Source organism: Gigantopelta aegis, chromosome 10 (genome assembly GCF_016097555.1).
Source record: "Gigantopelta aegis isolate Gae_Host chromosome 10, Gae_host_genome, whole genome shotgun sequence".
NCBI lineage: Eukaryota > Metazoa > Mollusca > Gastropoda > Neomphalida > Peltospiridae > Gigantopelta > Gigantopelta aegis.
The window spans coordinates 51470422-51488414 of NC_054708.1; the positions used below are offsets into that span (position 1 = coordinate 51470422).

At 35.2% G+C, this 17993-nt stretch overlaps 1 protein-coding gene across 1 annotated transcript; it reads right to left on the bottom strand.

The window, feature by feature from the left end:
* Positions 1–579: 579 nt before the first annotated feature.
* LOC121384204 (homeobox protein HMX3-B-like) lies at positions 580–8819 on the bottom strand. Its single transcript, XM_041514479.1, has 2 exons — positions 8072–8819; positions 580–1753 (listed from the first exon to the last, which is right to left on the bottom strand). Exons 1-2 carry the CDS (start codon positions 8352–8354, stop codon positions 1080–1082), a joined length of 957 nt encoding a protein of 318 aa, XP_041370413.1. The 5' UTR covers positions 8355–8819; the 3' UTR covers positions 580–1079.
* Positions 8820–17993: the final 9174 nt, after the last annotated feature.

Below are 17993 nucleotides of genomic sequence, written 5' to 3' on the forward strand. Positions count from 1 at the left end.
TTTCGTACAACTGAAGTGCCGTCATCCAGGTTTTTTCAATACCCAATTTTTGTATAATTATAAAAACGCACATTCGTTTGAAAAGTTATAGTTATCTAGATAGGCTCTAATTATTTTTAGTCGGTATTTCCCTGTTTAAACGTCACAGACTTTATCTTTTCTCTGTGATAACCTTATTCAAATGTGTTTTGCAGGTCTAAACTTAGTGTCCATTTTCACGGGCTTAACCTAAGGTCTGCGCTTTACAGATCATTCTTTAAATAACTTATCTTGTTTCTGCATTAAATGTTAAAACAATAAATGTTATTTGCGGGAGATCGGCGAAAAAAACAAAAACAACCAAGACTGGAACGCTTAACTTAGTCAATATGGGGAACGCGGTAGTTGCGTGTTGTGGTTTATGACGGCAAACAAATTCATTACGCCATATGTATGGTTTGGTGGCCGGTGTCCGTTTAATCAGTATTAGCATGCTATTCATTCATAGTGTACATACAAATGACACCAAAACACATGAAACTCATTCCCCCGTTAATATTACCACATGCTTTAAAACAAAGTAACCAAACATTTGTAATAAACAATATTTATTTGGACAATCACTGAACAAAAATGACAATGCCAAAACACACACAAAAATATTATTATAAACATTCACATAGGAGTTTCTTTAATTAACAATACCATTGCACATTAATAATTTATAGGTTTTTATAGACTTTCTCCACAACACCCAGACACGGGACTGTCACATCTCGGCCAATGCTGTCACTTAGGCAGTCAAGTAAAAGGTCATTGGTTTTGCCACATTTTTAGTCACTTGTCACTTGGCAAAAACATATATCTGGGGACAATTTGAACGTCTGCACCATAGAATACGAACATTTCCACACATAAATAAGTTACATTGTCTTGTGTTGTTGTGCGTAGTTTGTTCGCACCAATTGCAGTGTCACCATCATTAACGAATTCAGAGTTCCGTTATTATAGAATAAAATGTCGGACGGACGGACAGACAACTGCACCATTTTGTGTAATTGTAAATTTTTAAGTCTCAGATTTTTATTATTTTACCTTCTCTACACCGCTCCGTGGAGCGATCTAAGGGAGGCAAGGTGAGGGTAGCCGTGTGGGTAGCACAGCGCGTTCACTGAACTACTCAGCGGCGGAGACCCGCTGCTTAAACTGTCTGAGCGGTTGCCGGGGAAACCGACGTTACTGTCGTGGTAGAGCACGGGCACGCGCACCATGCGGTGAGGTGCACGCTGGGACATGTTGGCGGCCTCCATCTCTGCCGCGAGTTGTCGCTTCCACTTGTTCCTGCGATTCTGGAACCAAATCTTGACCTGCGTCTCCGTGAGGTGTAGGGAGGCGGCGAGCCCCGCCCGCTCCGAGCTCGACAGGTATCTCTTCATGTCAAAGGTCGACTCGAGTTGGAACACCTGACTCCGCGAGAACACCGTGCGCGTCTTCTTCTTCCTCTGCTTCCTGTCTTTGTCGTCGTCGTCGTTGCCGTCCTTGTCACAGTCGTCCTTTATGTCCTTGTCACAGTCGTCGTCACCAGAATCGTCGTCGCGGCTGTGGGAACGAGGAGAAGGCATCATGTCCGACATGATGGCGTCACTGTCTTTTCTCAATGACGTCATGCCGTGATCGCTGTCTTTTCGCAGTGTTGAAGATTTCATGGCAAGAGGTGAGTGAAGAGGGGACCTGGACAAGGGCGGAACCGTTCGAGATTTCCCTGCTGCAGCCACTAAAAAAGACAAACAACAACGAATGAAAACATGTTTTATTTATATCAGTGATATAATGGACATCATCAGGGTTTTTTGGAAAGAGCCTTTTGTAAATTTTAATATTCAGTTTTGCAATTCAAGAATTCGAAATTTAAAAAACCCACTCAACACCTGAAAACTAACTCCCATAGGTAAAAGAAGGTTCCTTCATATTCAGCATCCCGCCCCCCCCCCCCCCCCCCCCCTTCCCCGATGATGTACCTGAATATTTAACAGATATCTCTCCTTTGTAACAGTAATGCACAAAATATAGCAAATGCCTTAAACATGTTTATGCATTTGATGTAAAAAAAAACGTGTTGAATAAGAACGAACGAATACCTACAAACACAAATGAGAAAAAAGAAGAAGAAATAATGAAATAAAAAGAAGAAACAACGTGGAAGATACTGGTATCAAAGATTATCTTTAAACTGTGTCAATGGCAGAATACTGAAGTTATAACCGAAACCCGCCATTCCAAATTTAACAATCATTATAGTAGTCTAGTTTAAATTTTATTCCATGGACTGAATTTAACTATTAACTGGCCATTAATGTTACAAGCCATTAAAATGATAAAAAATATATTTTTATCCCGCAAGTTATAAATATAAAGTATAATTTTAATTTAATGTTTAGAAGAAAATAGTAATATGCTTCTGTTAATAAATAAATCTAATTTATTGTGAAGCAAAGAATGAATAAATGAAAGAGTTAATGGAAAAATTAATGAATGAATGTTTTAGTTTGTAAATGAATGAATAAATGAACGAATGAATGAATGAGTGAGTGTTTGAGTTAGTAAATGAATGAATAACTATACGAATGAATGAATGAATCAATGAATAAATGAATGAATGAATGAATTGCAAGTTAGTGTATATAGTTAACCTAGTTAACTACTGATCTCTAACCAGTATACTGTTAAACGGTTTTCTTTGAACTCTGGTAAACACGGAAACACATAAATCGATACCGATATTGAAGCGTCTTTAGGGTATTATAATATAATAAATAAATTATTATATCAAAATGATATTATCGCTTTAATACATGTGAACGTATTTCCGTCCATGAAGTCACCATCGTGCCATCCTATGTAACGCATTGATTAGTGTGAACATAGAAAACCGATTCCCCCGTTTGCACTCTGCAGGCGGCATTTCATTTGAACTTGATTTACGCGTTTATATCCAATTAAGGTTCAAACACGCTGTCCTGGCCCCTCACCTCAGTTATATGGGCTGTCTGAACCAACCCCCCACCCCCCAAAAATATATACATGCATATATATATATATATATATATATATATATATAAAATAATTTTTAAAAAGTAATAATAAAAATATTCTATTAATGTGCCTTTAATTTCTCTATTAAATCCTTAAAACTTTGGGTGGGAGCTAGTACCGGGAAACAAACCCAGAGGCTTTGAACCTTAGGTATTGTATGCAATGTATTAATTTCTAAGAAAGGTACACTTCTTTCGCGGATGATTTACTATTAAAAAGTAGTGACATGTGTACTTCCATGCGTATGCTTCAAGACTATTTGGACCAGTAGAAATAATACGTGTTTTACCGATGTACGTTCATGCACACGCGCACAGAATATTTTGACCAGTAGAAATAGTACGTGTTATACCGGTCTTTTTACCAATAAAAATAGTACACGCTTTACTGATATACATTCATGCACACAGCTACAGTCTATTATGACCAGCAAAAATAGTACATCTTTTTATCCATATACGTTCATGCAAACATATACAGAATATTTTAACCAGAAGTAGTACGTATTTTATCAGAATTTTGAATAGTAAACAGAGTACGTGTTTTACCGATGTATGTTCATGCATACGCGAATAGTCTATTTTGGGGTAATAAATCAGGTTACATTATTCCTATACTAAGTGCTCCCTCCCCCCACCAAAAAAAAAAAAAGGAAAAAGAAAAAAGAATAAAAAAGAAAGAATAAAAAGATAACCCTACTGAATATAGAATTATTTAGAAAGTATGAGGACTGTACTAAATATAGAATTATTTAGAAAGTATGAGGACTGTAAATTACATATCTCACACCCATTATTATATGGATATTTTTCACCTTCAGTCAACATATGAGGCCCATAAGTCAAATATTGTTAAAATAGCAACAGATTAAACATTATAAGTAAACAAATGTGACACCAGACGACGTCACTAAGTGAACAAAAAGTACAGTCGCAATATTTTACTTACAATTCTGTTTCTATTTTAACAATATTTGACCTATGGCGCTCTCTCTCTCTCTCTCTCTCTCTCTCTCTCTCTCTCTCTCTCTCTCTCTCTCTCTCTCTCTCTATATATATATATATATATATATATATATATATATATATATATATATATATATATATAGTAATGGGTATAACATATTAAAGTTATACTCCCATACCTTTTGGTGTTTTGTTTTTTAATTCCATATTCAGTAGTGGGTTTGTTCGGGGGTGCACTCGATATATAGCTTCTGGTTCGTGTCCTCTGAACAAACTGTTTAATGGCCTGGGTTACATTTTGGGGGCGTTTGCCCAGTAGAATGATTAATAAAAGTTGCTGCCAGACAATATCTTTGTCATGGGACTTTTTAAAAGTAACAATGCTTAAGTGTCTATATAAAGACAATTGTTGGGCTACATTTGAAATGTGTGGCTTTGACACATAATTTAAAATAATAATAAATGACATAGCTACAGAAAAACATTAAGTATGTGGTTTTATTTATTATTTAAACCGAAGACCGGTGAAGGCAGCGGGGTAATACCCCACATTATATCGATATACTCTAGACCTCCAGTGGAGTGTTCTAATGGCATATTTATATAAAAATATACATATATACACACACACATACACACACACACACACACACACACACATATATATATATATATATATATATATATATATATATATATATATATATATATATATATATATATATAGCTGTGTCAATAACGTAGACTTTCCTAACTGAAAAAAACCCTTAGCTTTTAAATTAAATGATTATTTTCGTTGTATAATACAATGAATTTCAAAAGGTGAGAGGATACGGCCGCAGTCTGTTTGTTAAATGTCAAGTGCACAATTACATAGAGGTAAGCACTGAAATATGATGATAAAAGTATCGGCTTTGACTTTACAGAAGAAACGATATACGCAATACCGAGCGACGAATCCATGCAAATCGATTTTTTTTTTTCGCGATACCATTCTATAATAATACACAATTGTTCAGCTTACTGCTTCCTGCTTACGTCACGATATAATCAAACCACACCTTTTTTCCCCCTCAGAAACAGTATAATGAAGATGGTGACGTTAAAATCCAATAATTTAACTTGCTTGTACTAAAAAACAAATGTAACGGGTTTCCTCTTTGAGACTATTTCAAAATTACTAAATATTTGACATCGAATAGCCGATGATTAATAAATCAATGTTCTCTAGTGGTGTCGTTAAACAAATGAAACTTTAACATATTTATTTTATTGACCACGCCTTTGAGAGATAATTTAAGAAAACGAAACAACAATGCATTGTATTGTGTAGTAATGCCTATTATGAGGATTTTGAGACATTATTAAAATACTGAAAAGACATGTTACATTACCAGTAATCAAATATGAACAAATAATAACAGGATGAATGAATGTTTAACAACACCCCGGCACAAATATACACTTCGACTGTTGGGTGTCAAACACAAGTAAATATATGGAAATATTACTAACAGTAATAACGAGTCCATAGTGTTTGATAAATTGTTTATTATACGTAAATTAGCCGTTCATGTAGAATAACTGATAAACCTGATAAAATACATACTGGTATCTTTAACCATTTACCAGTACGATCTAGTTTAAATCAGTTCAAGTTAAATAGATACGTAGTCTAGCTCAGCCACCCCCATTCCACTTTATTTAATTACTTTAGGAACTTTTCATTCATATCATGAAATAATTTGTGCGTTGCTTTTTTCGTACCTGCGTATTCTTTTTCTTCTTCGTTTTTTGATTGTTTGTTTGTTTTATTTATTTTGTTTTGTTGCTTTTTTGGTTGGGGTTTGTTTATTTATTTTGTTTTGCTTTTTTCTATCTCTTTTTTTCTGTGAGGATGTTTTTTTTTTTTTTTTTTTTTTTTTTTGGGGGGGGGGGGGTTGGAGGGGAAGTGGGTGTTGTAGTCATATTTTACTAAAATAAACACTTCTCAATGATTTTTTTTCTACATAAATTCAAAATCGAGATTGAGTTTTGAATAGAGCATTTGATCTTTCTTTTTTTAGCATCTTGTAAAACTATAAGAAATCGTGTGTGGAGACAATAATAACTCCCTGCATCTCCAAATGTTTTCCCCCTGCGCGTGCTGTAACCTTACCGTGGTGCAGGGGTGTAACATTCTCTTTGAGAATGGCCAATACAGCACAAATTTAAATTTTGAGTAAAAGTCAGTATCTATCTGTGATATTTGTATTTTTGCACAGTTCTTTACACTGTTTTTATTTAAATCTTGAATTTTTATATTGATGTTGATCATCACCTTATTTGTTTGCGTTACCATAGTTTGACACCCAATGGCCGATGTATTTTTCGTGCTGGGGTGTCGTTAAAACATTCATTCATTCATTCATTCATTCATTCCATGTGTTAATTTCTAGAACAGCCATCAGTTTAACAATTTATTTTATTTAAAATATTTTAATAAGTTTGCATATGTATTTACAGCAAATATTTAATTGTGTATCACAGTGATTTTATTTCTCAGGAAGATAATAATATTAGTCTGAATATAAAATAATTTTAGTTAATTTCCAAACTAATACTTTAAACGAATACACTCTAAGATGTTTTACAAAAATAGAAATTGTTTTGAAAATCATTGCTTAACATTATCATATAAATAAATGTCTAATTACTTTAATTAGTTTACTGTAATCAACGGAACAAAACATTTCAAATTATGTACTTCACTGGGAGAATTTTCTAATCATAATTGCAATAACTGATTATAAACTGCTGGTTTAAACAACATAAACATAATGTAAAGTGTGTACATTTTATGAATTACGTGCGTCGTCTAGCATTTTCAACTTAGTAAAGAGTATGTTAAAAATTCTAGTGTTTTCACAAAATACATTTCTGTGCTTAAAACACTAATAGCTGTTTATTTTAAAACATCTATATTTTTAAAGAAAATACTGTTGAAGAACTATTTATTCTGTAATTTAATTTTAAGATTTAGGATTGATTATATAATGTAATTTTATTTATACTTGCTGTAACATATAATGATTTACATTATAATTATTTACAGATGAAATATTTTATTTACACTTGCTGTTATATTTACAGGATAATTATTTACATATTTACTGCAGTTAATACTGTGATATATCGAAGTGAAAAACAATCATCGCCGAATCTTTATTAAATTATACAGTAAATATGTTTATGAAGATACATTCATAATTTCAATGAATTACTGCTGCAGATTTATAAAATGTATTTATATGATAATTGTGCATTAAATGATATATGTATATTATAATTAATTTCTACTGGATAATATATTTAAAATAAGTATTTATCATTGCATTTGTGTACATGTATTGAGGTTATTGAAAATATATTTATATAAGTATTTCACAGTAAATATATGTTTTGTTATAATTCTTTAATATCGGGGACACGTTCTTATTTTTAATATTGTACCACTAAAGCCATAAAAACTGTTTTATGAAAAGCAAAAAATATTCTTTTTTTTTTTAAATTATGTTCTACTAAATTATATATTCAGAATGATTGTATACATTTAATACAATAAACTACTATTGAAGATAGATTTATATAATAATTATTTACTAGTTAAGATACGAGAATATTTATACTGCAACAATTTACTTTTGATGATTGATTGAAACATCGTTTATTGCATATAGTATATATATATATATATATATATACACACACACACGCACACATACACACACACACACACACACACATATATATATATATATATATATATATATATATATATATATATATATATACACACACACACACATATATATATATATATATATATATATATATATATATATATATATATATATATATATATATATACACACACACACACAAGATATTGGGCACAAGATAAGATAATATTTCCAATAAAAAAATATTGCAGTATAAATATATTTTGAAATACAAATCTATATTATAGTCATAGAATTATTATAAGTATTTACCATTGAAATCGACTTGGGACTGCATGAACGATGAATACCATGGATACCAGAAGTTCAATCCTGGCCTGGTTGACAGGGTGGCGTCTGACAACACTTGGTACTTGGAATAAATGTCCGAAATACTCGAGATGATCGCATCCTTAGACTCTGTACACTTGTCATCACTTTCGTCCGTTTTATCTTCCTTGTTCTCCGTGTCTCCGAGGATACTGCTGATGGAGAAGGAACTTCTAGGCACAGAAGGCGCTGGGCTCTTGGGCGGTGAGTCTGGCTTGTCAGACATTGTCACAATTGTATATTAATATATACACAAAAAATGTAAAGTCTTAAAATATATATTTGTTTAAGCCTTAACTCGATTTCCCAATGCTTATTCGTGAAGTTATCAGAAACTTCGTCGGTCTGCTGAATTGTTCTGTATATCGGATTGACATCAGAGTTCGTGTTCCCGAATCAGACTATTAAGTCAAACAATGATTTTCTTTTTCTCTTCTCTCGTAAACTTCCGAATGTAGAATTTGATTATATAAAAAAACAATGCGGTGGCTCGGTATCAGTTGCCAACAAAAACTTTCTATCAGTGGTCTGATAAACTACAAGTCTCTGTTGTAGGTTTGTCAACCCCCAACTGACGTATTCAAGTGTCAGCTCCTAATTACCAAACAAGGAATACGGGTGGTTCGTAACGCACCTCGTATGATGCGATGCGATTCTCTAAAATTATTCTATCCAACTGCGCGATAGCTGATCAAACATTGTGTGTTATTTGTTGTAATAATCAGCAAATAATAAGTGTCTTTAGATCGGCAAGTGACATCTTCAAGCAAATCGCAGATTGGATGAATACAAAAACTCAAAAGATTACTGAAAGAGAAACCACGTGGTAAGCCCCGCCCATCAAATTAGCGCTGATCGAGCGCTAGATAAAATCTGTTTACTGATTGGCTGAATAAAATGGGACAATGAGAGGGAAGGACATTTTTTCCCCCTAATAAGCCGGTTCCGATTTACTGGGTCCGTGAAAACGTCAAGAAGTTAGGGACCGACAGTATGTTGGATCCAACAATGGGGGATTTCGTCTGACCAATCGGTCTGTATGAAGCTTTAACTGATAGGGATCGTGGAGGCGACAGTGTCACCAAATTACAGGCTTAAAAAAAAATCAGTACGCGACAAGTAGTTGTCGGCGAACACAATTCTACCGCTAGGTGGCATTGTGTAACAAATTTTTGAAGAGCCCATTCGAATAATTTTCCTGCTCTACAATCTTTTTTTCTCTCTTTCTTTCTTTGTTTCTTTTCATGGCGTACACACCGCTTAAGTATGAATATGCAATAACTCGCCCCGTAGCCCACTTGATCGTGAAAGGATTAAGTAAACGTAGCCGCTCGGTTTGTTGTCCGTGCCACTCTAAAGGTAACCGGTGTAGAGTGTTTGCTTTGCCGACGATTATCTCTTCGCGTTACCTGCAAGTCGTACGTTTCAAGTGGGGGTCCTCGGTTCGCCGCCATTCAGAGAATGCCACGTGTAACCTGATATTATATGTTATTGTAGCAGCATGACGCTGGCTGGTTCGAATACTTCTTTAACATCCGCAGGGTGTTCGAAACCCCAGTGGTACACGAGCACGTTAAACTAGTTACCTACCTACCTACCTACATACGTGCCTAACATCCGCAAGGATACAGAGCGAGAATAGTTGTACAACAATGACGAGGACTTTGATGTGTCCTATCCAGCTTGTCCTTCGACGACTGACAGCTTATTCGTAAAGCTGGGCTTACCACCTGTATATGTAGGACAGGTCTACAGCCTACTGAGTAGGACGATTCAAAACCTAAGCCTATTCAACAGGCCTTGCCCTAAACTTAGTCTGATATCCATCAGAATCAGCATCAACAGCAAACTTATTCTAACCATCATCGTCGTCATATCAGCATCATCATTATTTATTGTATAATAATAATAATAATAATAATAATAATAATAATAATAATAATAATATATATTATTATTATTATTGTCATCATCATCATCATCATCATCATCATCATCATTATTAGTATTATTATTATCATCATCATTGATCTTAGTTGATGGAGTTATAGTTGTAATTGTTTGTTATCATCATCATCATCATCATCATCATGTTCATTATTATAATATTGATATTATTATTAATAGTAGTAGTAGTAGTAGTAGTAGTAGTAGTAGTAGAATAGTAGTAGTAGTAGTAGTATAGTAGTAGTAGTATAGTAGTAGTAGTAGTAGTAGTAGTAGTAGTAGTAATAGTAGTAGTAATAGTAGCAATAGTAGTAGTAATTGTAGTGGTAGTGGTGGTGGTAGTGGTGGTGGTGGTAGTGGTGGTGGTAGTGGTAGTGGTAGTAGTAGTAGTAGAATAGTAGTAGAATAGTAGTAGTAGTAGTGGTAGTAGTGGTAGTAGTAGTAGTAGTAGTAGTAGTAGTAGTAGTAGTAGTAGTAGTAGAAGTAGTAGTAGTAGTAGTGGTGGTAGTAGTGGTGGTAGTAGTAGTGGTAGTAGTAGTAGTAGTAGTAGTAGTAGTAGTAGTAATAGTAGTAGTGGTGGTAGTAGTGGTGGTAGTAGTGGTGGTGGTAGTAGTAGTAGTAGTAGTAGTAGTGTAGTAGTAGTAGTAGTAGTAGTAGTAGTGGTAGTGGTAGTGGTAGTGGTAGTAGTGGTAGTAGTGGTGGTAGTAGTAGTGGTAGTAGTAGTAGTAGTAGTAGTAGTAGTAGTAGTGGTAGTAGTAGTGGTAGTAGTAGTGGTAGTAGTAGTAGTGGTAGTAGTAGTAGTAGTAGTAGTAGTAGTAGTAGTAGTAGTAGTAGTAGTAGTAGTAGTAGTAGTAGTAGTAGTAGTAGTAGTAGTAGTAGTAGTGGTAGTAGTAGTAGTAGTAGTAGTGGTAGTAGTAGTAGTAGTAGTAGTAGTAGTGGTAGTAGTAGTAGTAGTAGTAGTAGTAGTAGTAGTAGTGGTAGTAGTAGTGGTAGTATTAGTAGTAGTAGTAGTAGTAGTAGTAGTAGTAGTAGTAATAGTAGTAGTGGTGGTAGTAGTGGTGGTAGTAGTGGTGGTGGTAGTAGTAGTAGTAGTAGTAGTAGTAGTAGTAGTAGTGTAGTAGTAGTAGTAGTAGTAGTGGTAGTGGTAGTGGTAGTGGTAGTGGTAGTGGTAGTAGTGGTAGTAGTGGTGGTAGTAGTAGTAGTAGTAGTAGTAGTAGTAGTAGTAGTAGTAGTAGTAGTAGTAGTAGTAGTAGTAGTAGTAGTAGTAGTAGTAGTAGTAGTAGTAGTAGTAGCAGTGTGTTACCTTTGCTTTACTTTATTCTTCTTGTTAGATTTTATTTTATTTATTGCAGGTGATGGGTAGTTTTCTGTTTTACTTGGCATACACGTTGATATAATTATGTATTAATTATAACCTACTACACACGGATATCAAACAGTAACCACTAACTCAGTGTCCGTTGTCACAATACCTTACACGTCCTCAAATACTTTGTAATAAGCATAAACTATTTTTGTTAAATATGACATACTTAAATTATTGTTATTTTTTTATTAAATGTAATTTGCAATATCTCGAATTTACCTTACTTTGACACCCAAAGCTGATGTATTTTTCGTGATGGGGTGGCGTTAAACATTCATACCGTCATTCAATCAATTATAATATATTTTTGCCCAGTACTAATTTTCACGACACCACTAGAGCACATTGATTTATTAACCATCGACTATAGGATGTCAAACATTTGGTAATTTTTACATGTAGTCTTAGCCAGGAAAAGAAAGAAAGAAATATTTTATTTAACGACGCACTCAACACATTTTATTTACGGTTATATGGTGTCGGACATATGGTTAAGGACCACACAGATACTGAGAGAGGAAACCCGCCACCTCATGGGCTACTCTTTTCGATTAGCAGCAAGGGTTCTTTTATATGCACCATCCCACAGACAGGGTAGTACATACCACGGCTTATGATATACCAGTCGTGGTGCGCTGGCGAGAACGAGTAATAGCCCAATGGACCCACCGACGGGGATCGATCCCAAACCGACCGCGCATCAAGTGAGCGCTTTACCACTGGGCTACGTCCCGCCCCAATTTTCAAAAATATATTCCTCTATGTGTAATTCTTATTTTTATGTAAAAAAACCAACAACACATATTTGTATTATAATTATTAGTTATGTGGTAGTGTTGGTATAAAGTACTCTTACTAGCAGTACCAAGTGGGAATTTCCCTATAAGCTCAGTTGGTAGCGCTCTGGACTATCGCACCGAGGGTCCAAGGTTCGAATCCTTTCAGTGGAGATTGAGTTATGTGTTTCAGTTGCAAAGTTTGTGATGATAATTATGAAGACAAGTTGATTTAACGAATAAATATTGAAAGCAAGTAGTCAGTTTAGGGAATTGGGAAATTTCGCTTCTATATTTTTTGATGATAGTTAAAGAATAAATTCATCCCTACTGAATGATTGTTCCTATGAATATGAAAGAAAATAATTCAGTACCAGTTTTATTAAAGAAAAAAGAAGATATAATAATAGATATAAACGGCGTGTTAATGATTGCTTTCTAACAAAATCGTTAACTGAACAAGCCAGTTTAAACTGCAATTGCTCATTTAAACCCAATATATATTCTTCTTCTTTTCTTTCTTCTTCTTCTTCTTCTTCTTCTTCTTCTTCTTCTTCTTCTTCTTCTTTATCTTCGTGTTGTTCTTATTCTTCCTCTGAATGAAAAGAATATCATTTAAAGTTATATTTTCGCGCTTATATTTAAATAAGATTCAATTTTTCGTTCATGGAATACACTTCAGTTTTCATCCAACAGTAACAGGGTCTTAGAACATCGCGATATAATTTCAACTCTGTCCATTTTGTGACCAAAAACAAATGTTGGTGAAAAAATTCATTACATATTTACAAGTGGCCTTTCTTTCCTCTTTTTTAAAACAGATTTTCGTTCAAAATAACATAATTTAAGAAAAAAAGTTGCTAAAACCGTATTACTAAAATTCAAAGAGCTGATGTCTACAAATACAATTATTTCTCTTTGACCATTAAGACACTTTACGCAAGCATTTGTTTTTGAAATATCCAGGAGAATTTCGTACACCTTTGGATGCTCAAGAAAAGAGAAATTGTATCGATCAAAATGACAAGAAAAATCACATTCCTCAGAATAATAGATATTAAATGAGATAGATTGATCAAAAACATACTTTATTGCTTATAATACATACATACAATATGAGATAGACATACCAGGGATCGAAATTGGCTAACACTCCTGCTGGATATTCGGTCCGGGAAGCTACCAGTGTCTCCCCCCCCCCCCCCCCCCCCCCCCCCCCACCCCCCAAAATAAATAAATAATAATAATAATAATAATAATCTGGGTTTTTTTTTAATTAAGGACCAAACTAATGTGTGAATATAAACGTAAAAAACTGCCAATCCGACGGGACGACAGGATAACAAAAAGACTCCCGGTTTGTGGTTAAAGATATAATACTTGTTTCATTCTTACATTTTTTGTCGTAAAATTAGAAGTACTAAAATTTAATTAAACTATCAACAATATTATTATAAAATGCAAATTATGTTTCATTCGTACTCAATAATATCAATCAGATTTTAATGATAATTAAATTACATAGAGAATAATACACGAGTAGCCGTTAGATACCATTTATCTCACAACGAGTTGTTTTAAAATGTATCTAACAAGCAAAAGCGAGTTTGATAAGTTTTTAAACAACGAGTTTTAAGATAAATGGTATCTAACGGACACGAATGTATTATTCTATGTGTTGTATATTCTTAAAAACCAAGTTTTAAGCACATTTTAACATCTTTTTCAACTAATAGTTATTTACAACCCTCGCACTTGTAACGAACATACGTGTCAGAGACAAATGATTGTCAGATTAACTATATGTCACAGTGCAACCGATTTCGATCGTGCTGACATAGGAGCAGCTAGTCGTATGTCTTGAAATTGTTAACACACATACACATATCAAAAACAACGAAATGTGTTCTCACCAACGGGTGTGTAAGAAAATAAATAGACATATCATAATGTAACATTAGATCGGCCTCGGTGGTGTCGTGGTTAAGCCATCGGAAATAAGGCTGGTAGGTATTTGGTTCGCATCCCAGTACCGGCTCCCACCCATAGTGAGTTTTAACGACTCAATGGGTACGTGTCAGACCACTACACCGACTTCTCTCTCACTAACCACCAACAACTAACCCTCTGTCCTGAGGTGTGTTCCCAAGAAAGCGTGCTTGAACCTTAATTGGATATAAGCACGAAAATAAGTATGAAGTAATGACTGAATGAATGAATAAATGAATGAATAAATAAATGAATGAATGAATGAATGGATGAATGTAACATTAAATTTAATGATTATTAGCGAACAAAATGATTTTTTTTTCTGCAGCTGAATCTGTTTTTAAATTAGTTATCTTAATGAGATACCATACGTTGGAGAGGTCAGTGTTCTTGGCATTATATCATTTGGTATCGTTAAAATGAGGAAGGAACTATTTTATTTAACGACGCACTCAACAGACGTTAAAATGAGATGATCAATCGCATTAAATATGTTTTATTTAAATGCGAAACTATTAGATTATTGAAGGAAGTCCATAATTGTCTTTTCAGAGTGGACATACGGGGGGGGGGGGGGGGGGGGGTGTATTTTGGCTTTGTTTTCTTTGCTTTGTGTTGTTTTTAGTTATTGAATTATTTGTTTGTATTTGGTTAAAACATTAAAATAGTGGAGAAAAGAACCAATTTATGGACTCGGTGTGTGAACTAAGCTTGTGTCAGTTACAAACGAAAGGCAACAATAGATAGACATATAATATATGTAAATTATGAAAATAATTAATTTGCGATGCTTAGTCATTACTGACCAATTTCAGACACAGACCCTCCTTCCTCCATCCATCACACCCATCACCCATCCATCCATCCATTCATCCATCCATCCATCCATCCATCCATCCTTCCATCCATCCATCCATCCATCCATCCACTCACCCATTCATTCGTCAATACACACAAATCGCCCAGAATCTGTTCATGCATGTATGCATCTATCCATACAATCCCCATCCATCCATCCATCCATCCATCCATCCATCCATCCATCCATCCATCCATCCATCCATCCATCCATCCATCCATCCATCCATCCATCCGTCCGTCCGTCCGTCCGTCCGCCCGTCCGTCCGTCCGTCCGTCCATCCATCCATCCATCCATTCATTTTCCGACGATGCTATACCATTTACAGTTACCAATGCATGTATTGTATATAATTGATCAATTACCACATTATGTTGCTTGGTTGTATTTTTTTTTCATTATATATATTTTTTTAAATTCAATTCGTTATTTTTTTTTTTAACAAATTGTAATATTTTGTCATGGAGAAATTCTATCACTTGGATCAGATGTTGAATTACTCGAGGCTTATGGCTTCGCGTTTCCATCAATATGTAACAGCGTCGAGTCGGCCCGTACTTCCTTTAATTGGTAACCGGAGTCCCCGGCGCGTGTAATTGCGTTCTATCAAATCAAATGAATCGTACGTGAAGAATTCATTGTGAAATGCAATGCTTAAATATAATTCCGCAGAGTGTGCGAAGTGCCAAAGCTATCGAATTTAGACTAGTCGGACCTGATCAGTCGAGGATGATTATTAGCGAGCGCGTTTAATTATTAGTTCCATTCGGAACACCTGATCACTTCTCAATATAAAAACAATCCACGAAATGCTGGCTTTTTATTCTGGACAGTATGATGGTACGAGAGAAGGTTTAATAGACTTTGTAAGGGACGACGCTGATCTTTTGTCTTGTAGTTTGATGTTCAGTCAGCACATGGCGATGTACTACGGATTAAAAAGGAAGGAAAGACACACTCAACACATTTTATTTACGGTTATATGATTAAGGACCACACAGATATTGAGGGAGGAAACGCTGTCGCCACTTCATGGACTACTCTTTTCGATTAGCAGCAAGGGATCTTTTATATGCCCCATCTCATAGACAGGATAGCACATACCACGGCCTTTGGTGTACCAGTCGTGGTGCACTGGCTGGATCGAGAAATAGCCCAATGGGCCCACTGACGGGGATCGATCCCAAACCGATCGCGCATCAAGCGAGCACTTTACCACTGGACTACGTCTCGTCCCTCTACGGATTGCGCCTGTCGTAGTTAGGATCTATGTACACGTATTTGCCAAAAAGTACACAGTTTGCAGACCGACCTTGGTGATGCAGTGGTTAAGCCATTGGGAATAAGCCTGATAGGTACTGAGTTCGCATCTGGGTTTAACGACTCAAATACCGGCCTCGGTGGTGTCGTGGTTAAGCCATCGGACATAAGGCTGGTAGGTACAGGATTCGCAGTCCGGTACCAGCTCCCACCCAGAGCGAGTTCTTACGACTTAATGGGTAGGTGTAAGACCACTACACCCCCTTCTCTCTCACACTAACCACTAACAACTAACCCTCTGTCCTGAACAGACAGCTCAGATAACGGAGGTGTGTGCCCAGGACAGCGTGCTTCAATCTTAATTGGATATAAGCACGAAAATACGTTGAAATGAAATGAAAGTATACAGTTTACAGACCGATCTCGGTGATGTAGTGGTTAAGCCATCGGACATAAGACTGGTAGGTACTGGGTTCGCATCTGGGTTTAACGACTCAAATACCTGCCTCGGTGGTGGCGTGGTTAAGCCATCGGACATAAGGCTGGTAGGTACTGGGGTTCGCATCTGGGTTTAACGACACAATTGGTACGTAGGTGTAAAAGCCACTACGCCGACTTCTCTCTCACTATGTACCCAGGGCAGCGTGCGTGAATCTAACCTTCGATATAAGTACGAAAGTAAGTATAAATGAATGAATCAGTACGCCTTGTGCTTTACCTATTAAAATGAATGGACTGCGTACTGTTGTAGCTCGGGAGTGTGTGTGTGTGGGGGGGGGGGGGGGGGGGGGTCTGTAGAACGCTCCCCTGACGTTATTTGGTAGTAGAGTCGAAACCCTCTCGGTGGGACCATTCTCTGATCGGGGTTTTCCACTACTGGTATATCAAAAACATTGGTATGTGCTGTCCTGTCTGTGGGAAAAGGCATACAACTGGTAGAAACACATTTAAAAAGACGTTTAATATACGGCATCTGATTATTTTATGCAGAACAAATGCATTAAATGTGTAATTTTTATTCATAAAAATGTCTCTGTTAGGCGGCAACATCTTATCAATAGCAACAAAGTTATGACAGTCCCTTTAATAAAAATCCAATATATAATTATTACTAACATTATTCTTGTATTTGGCTGAAAAATATTCACTGATCATGCTTTTTGTATATTTGTAAAGCAAACGCCTTCTAACAATTTACTACCACAAGTTTACGTAGTCAAAATTGTAGTATCAATCATTTTTTCTAGAAAGGCAAACAAATATTTTTAAAATAAATAAATGTTAATTTTAAGGTGTGTGTTTCTTTGACATAAGCTTAACGGAAGCCAAAATAAATGTTTATTTTTTTTTAATGAATCCAAATGTATGCATGTCAAGTTTCCCATGTTATCAACTTAAAAAAACAAACCCAAATTATGTTCTGCACCTCACGATTAATTATTTTCAAAACCATTTTTACTTTTAAACAACGTATTTATGATAAATAATTTTATTATTATTAAATCAGACATCATATTTATTAAGCGGTTTTCTTACAAATTCAGTGGGTACTGTTAACCAGTTATTTAAAATGTAAGAATGGGCCTTTAAATTAATGGCAAAGCAAGAAAGGGGTAGCAAATCTAAACATATTTGATCATTTGTAATTTATTTAAATATTTGTCGGTA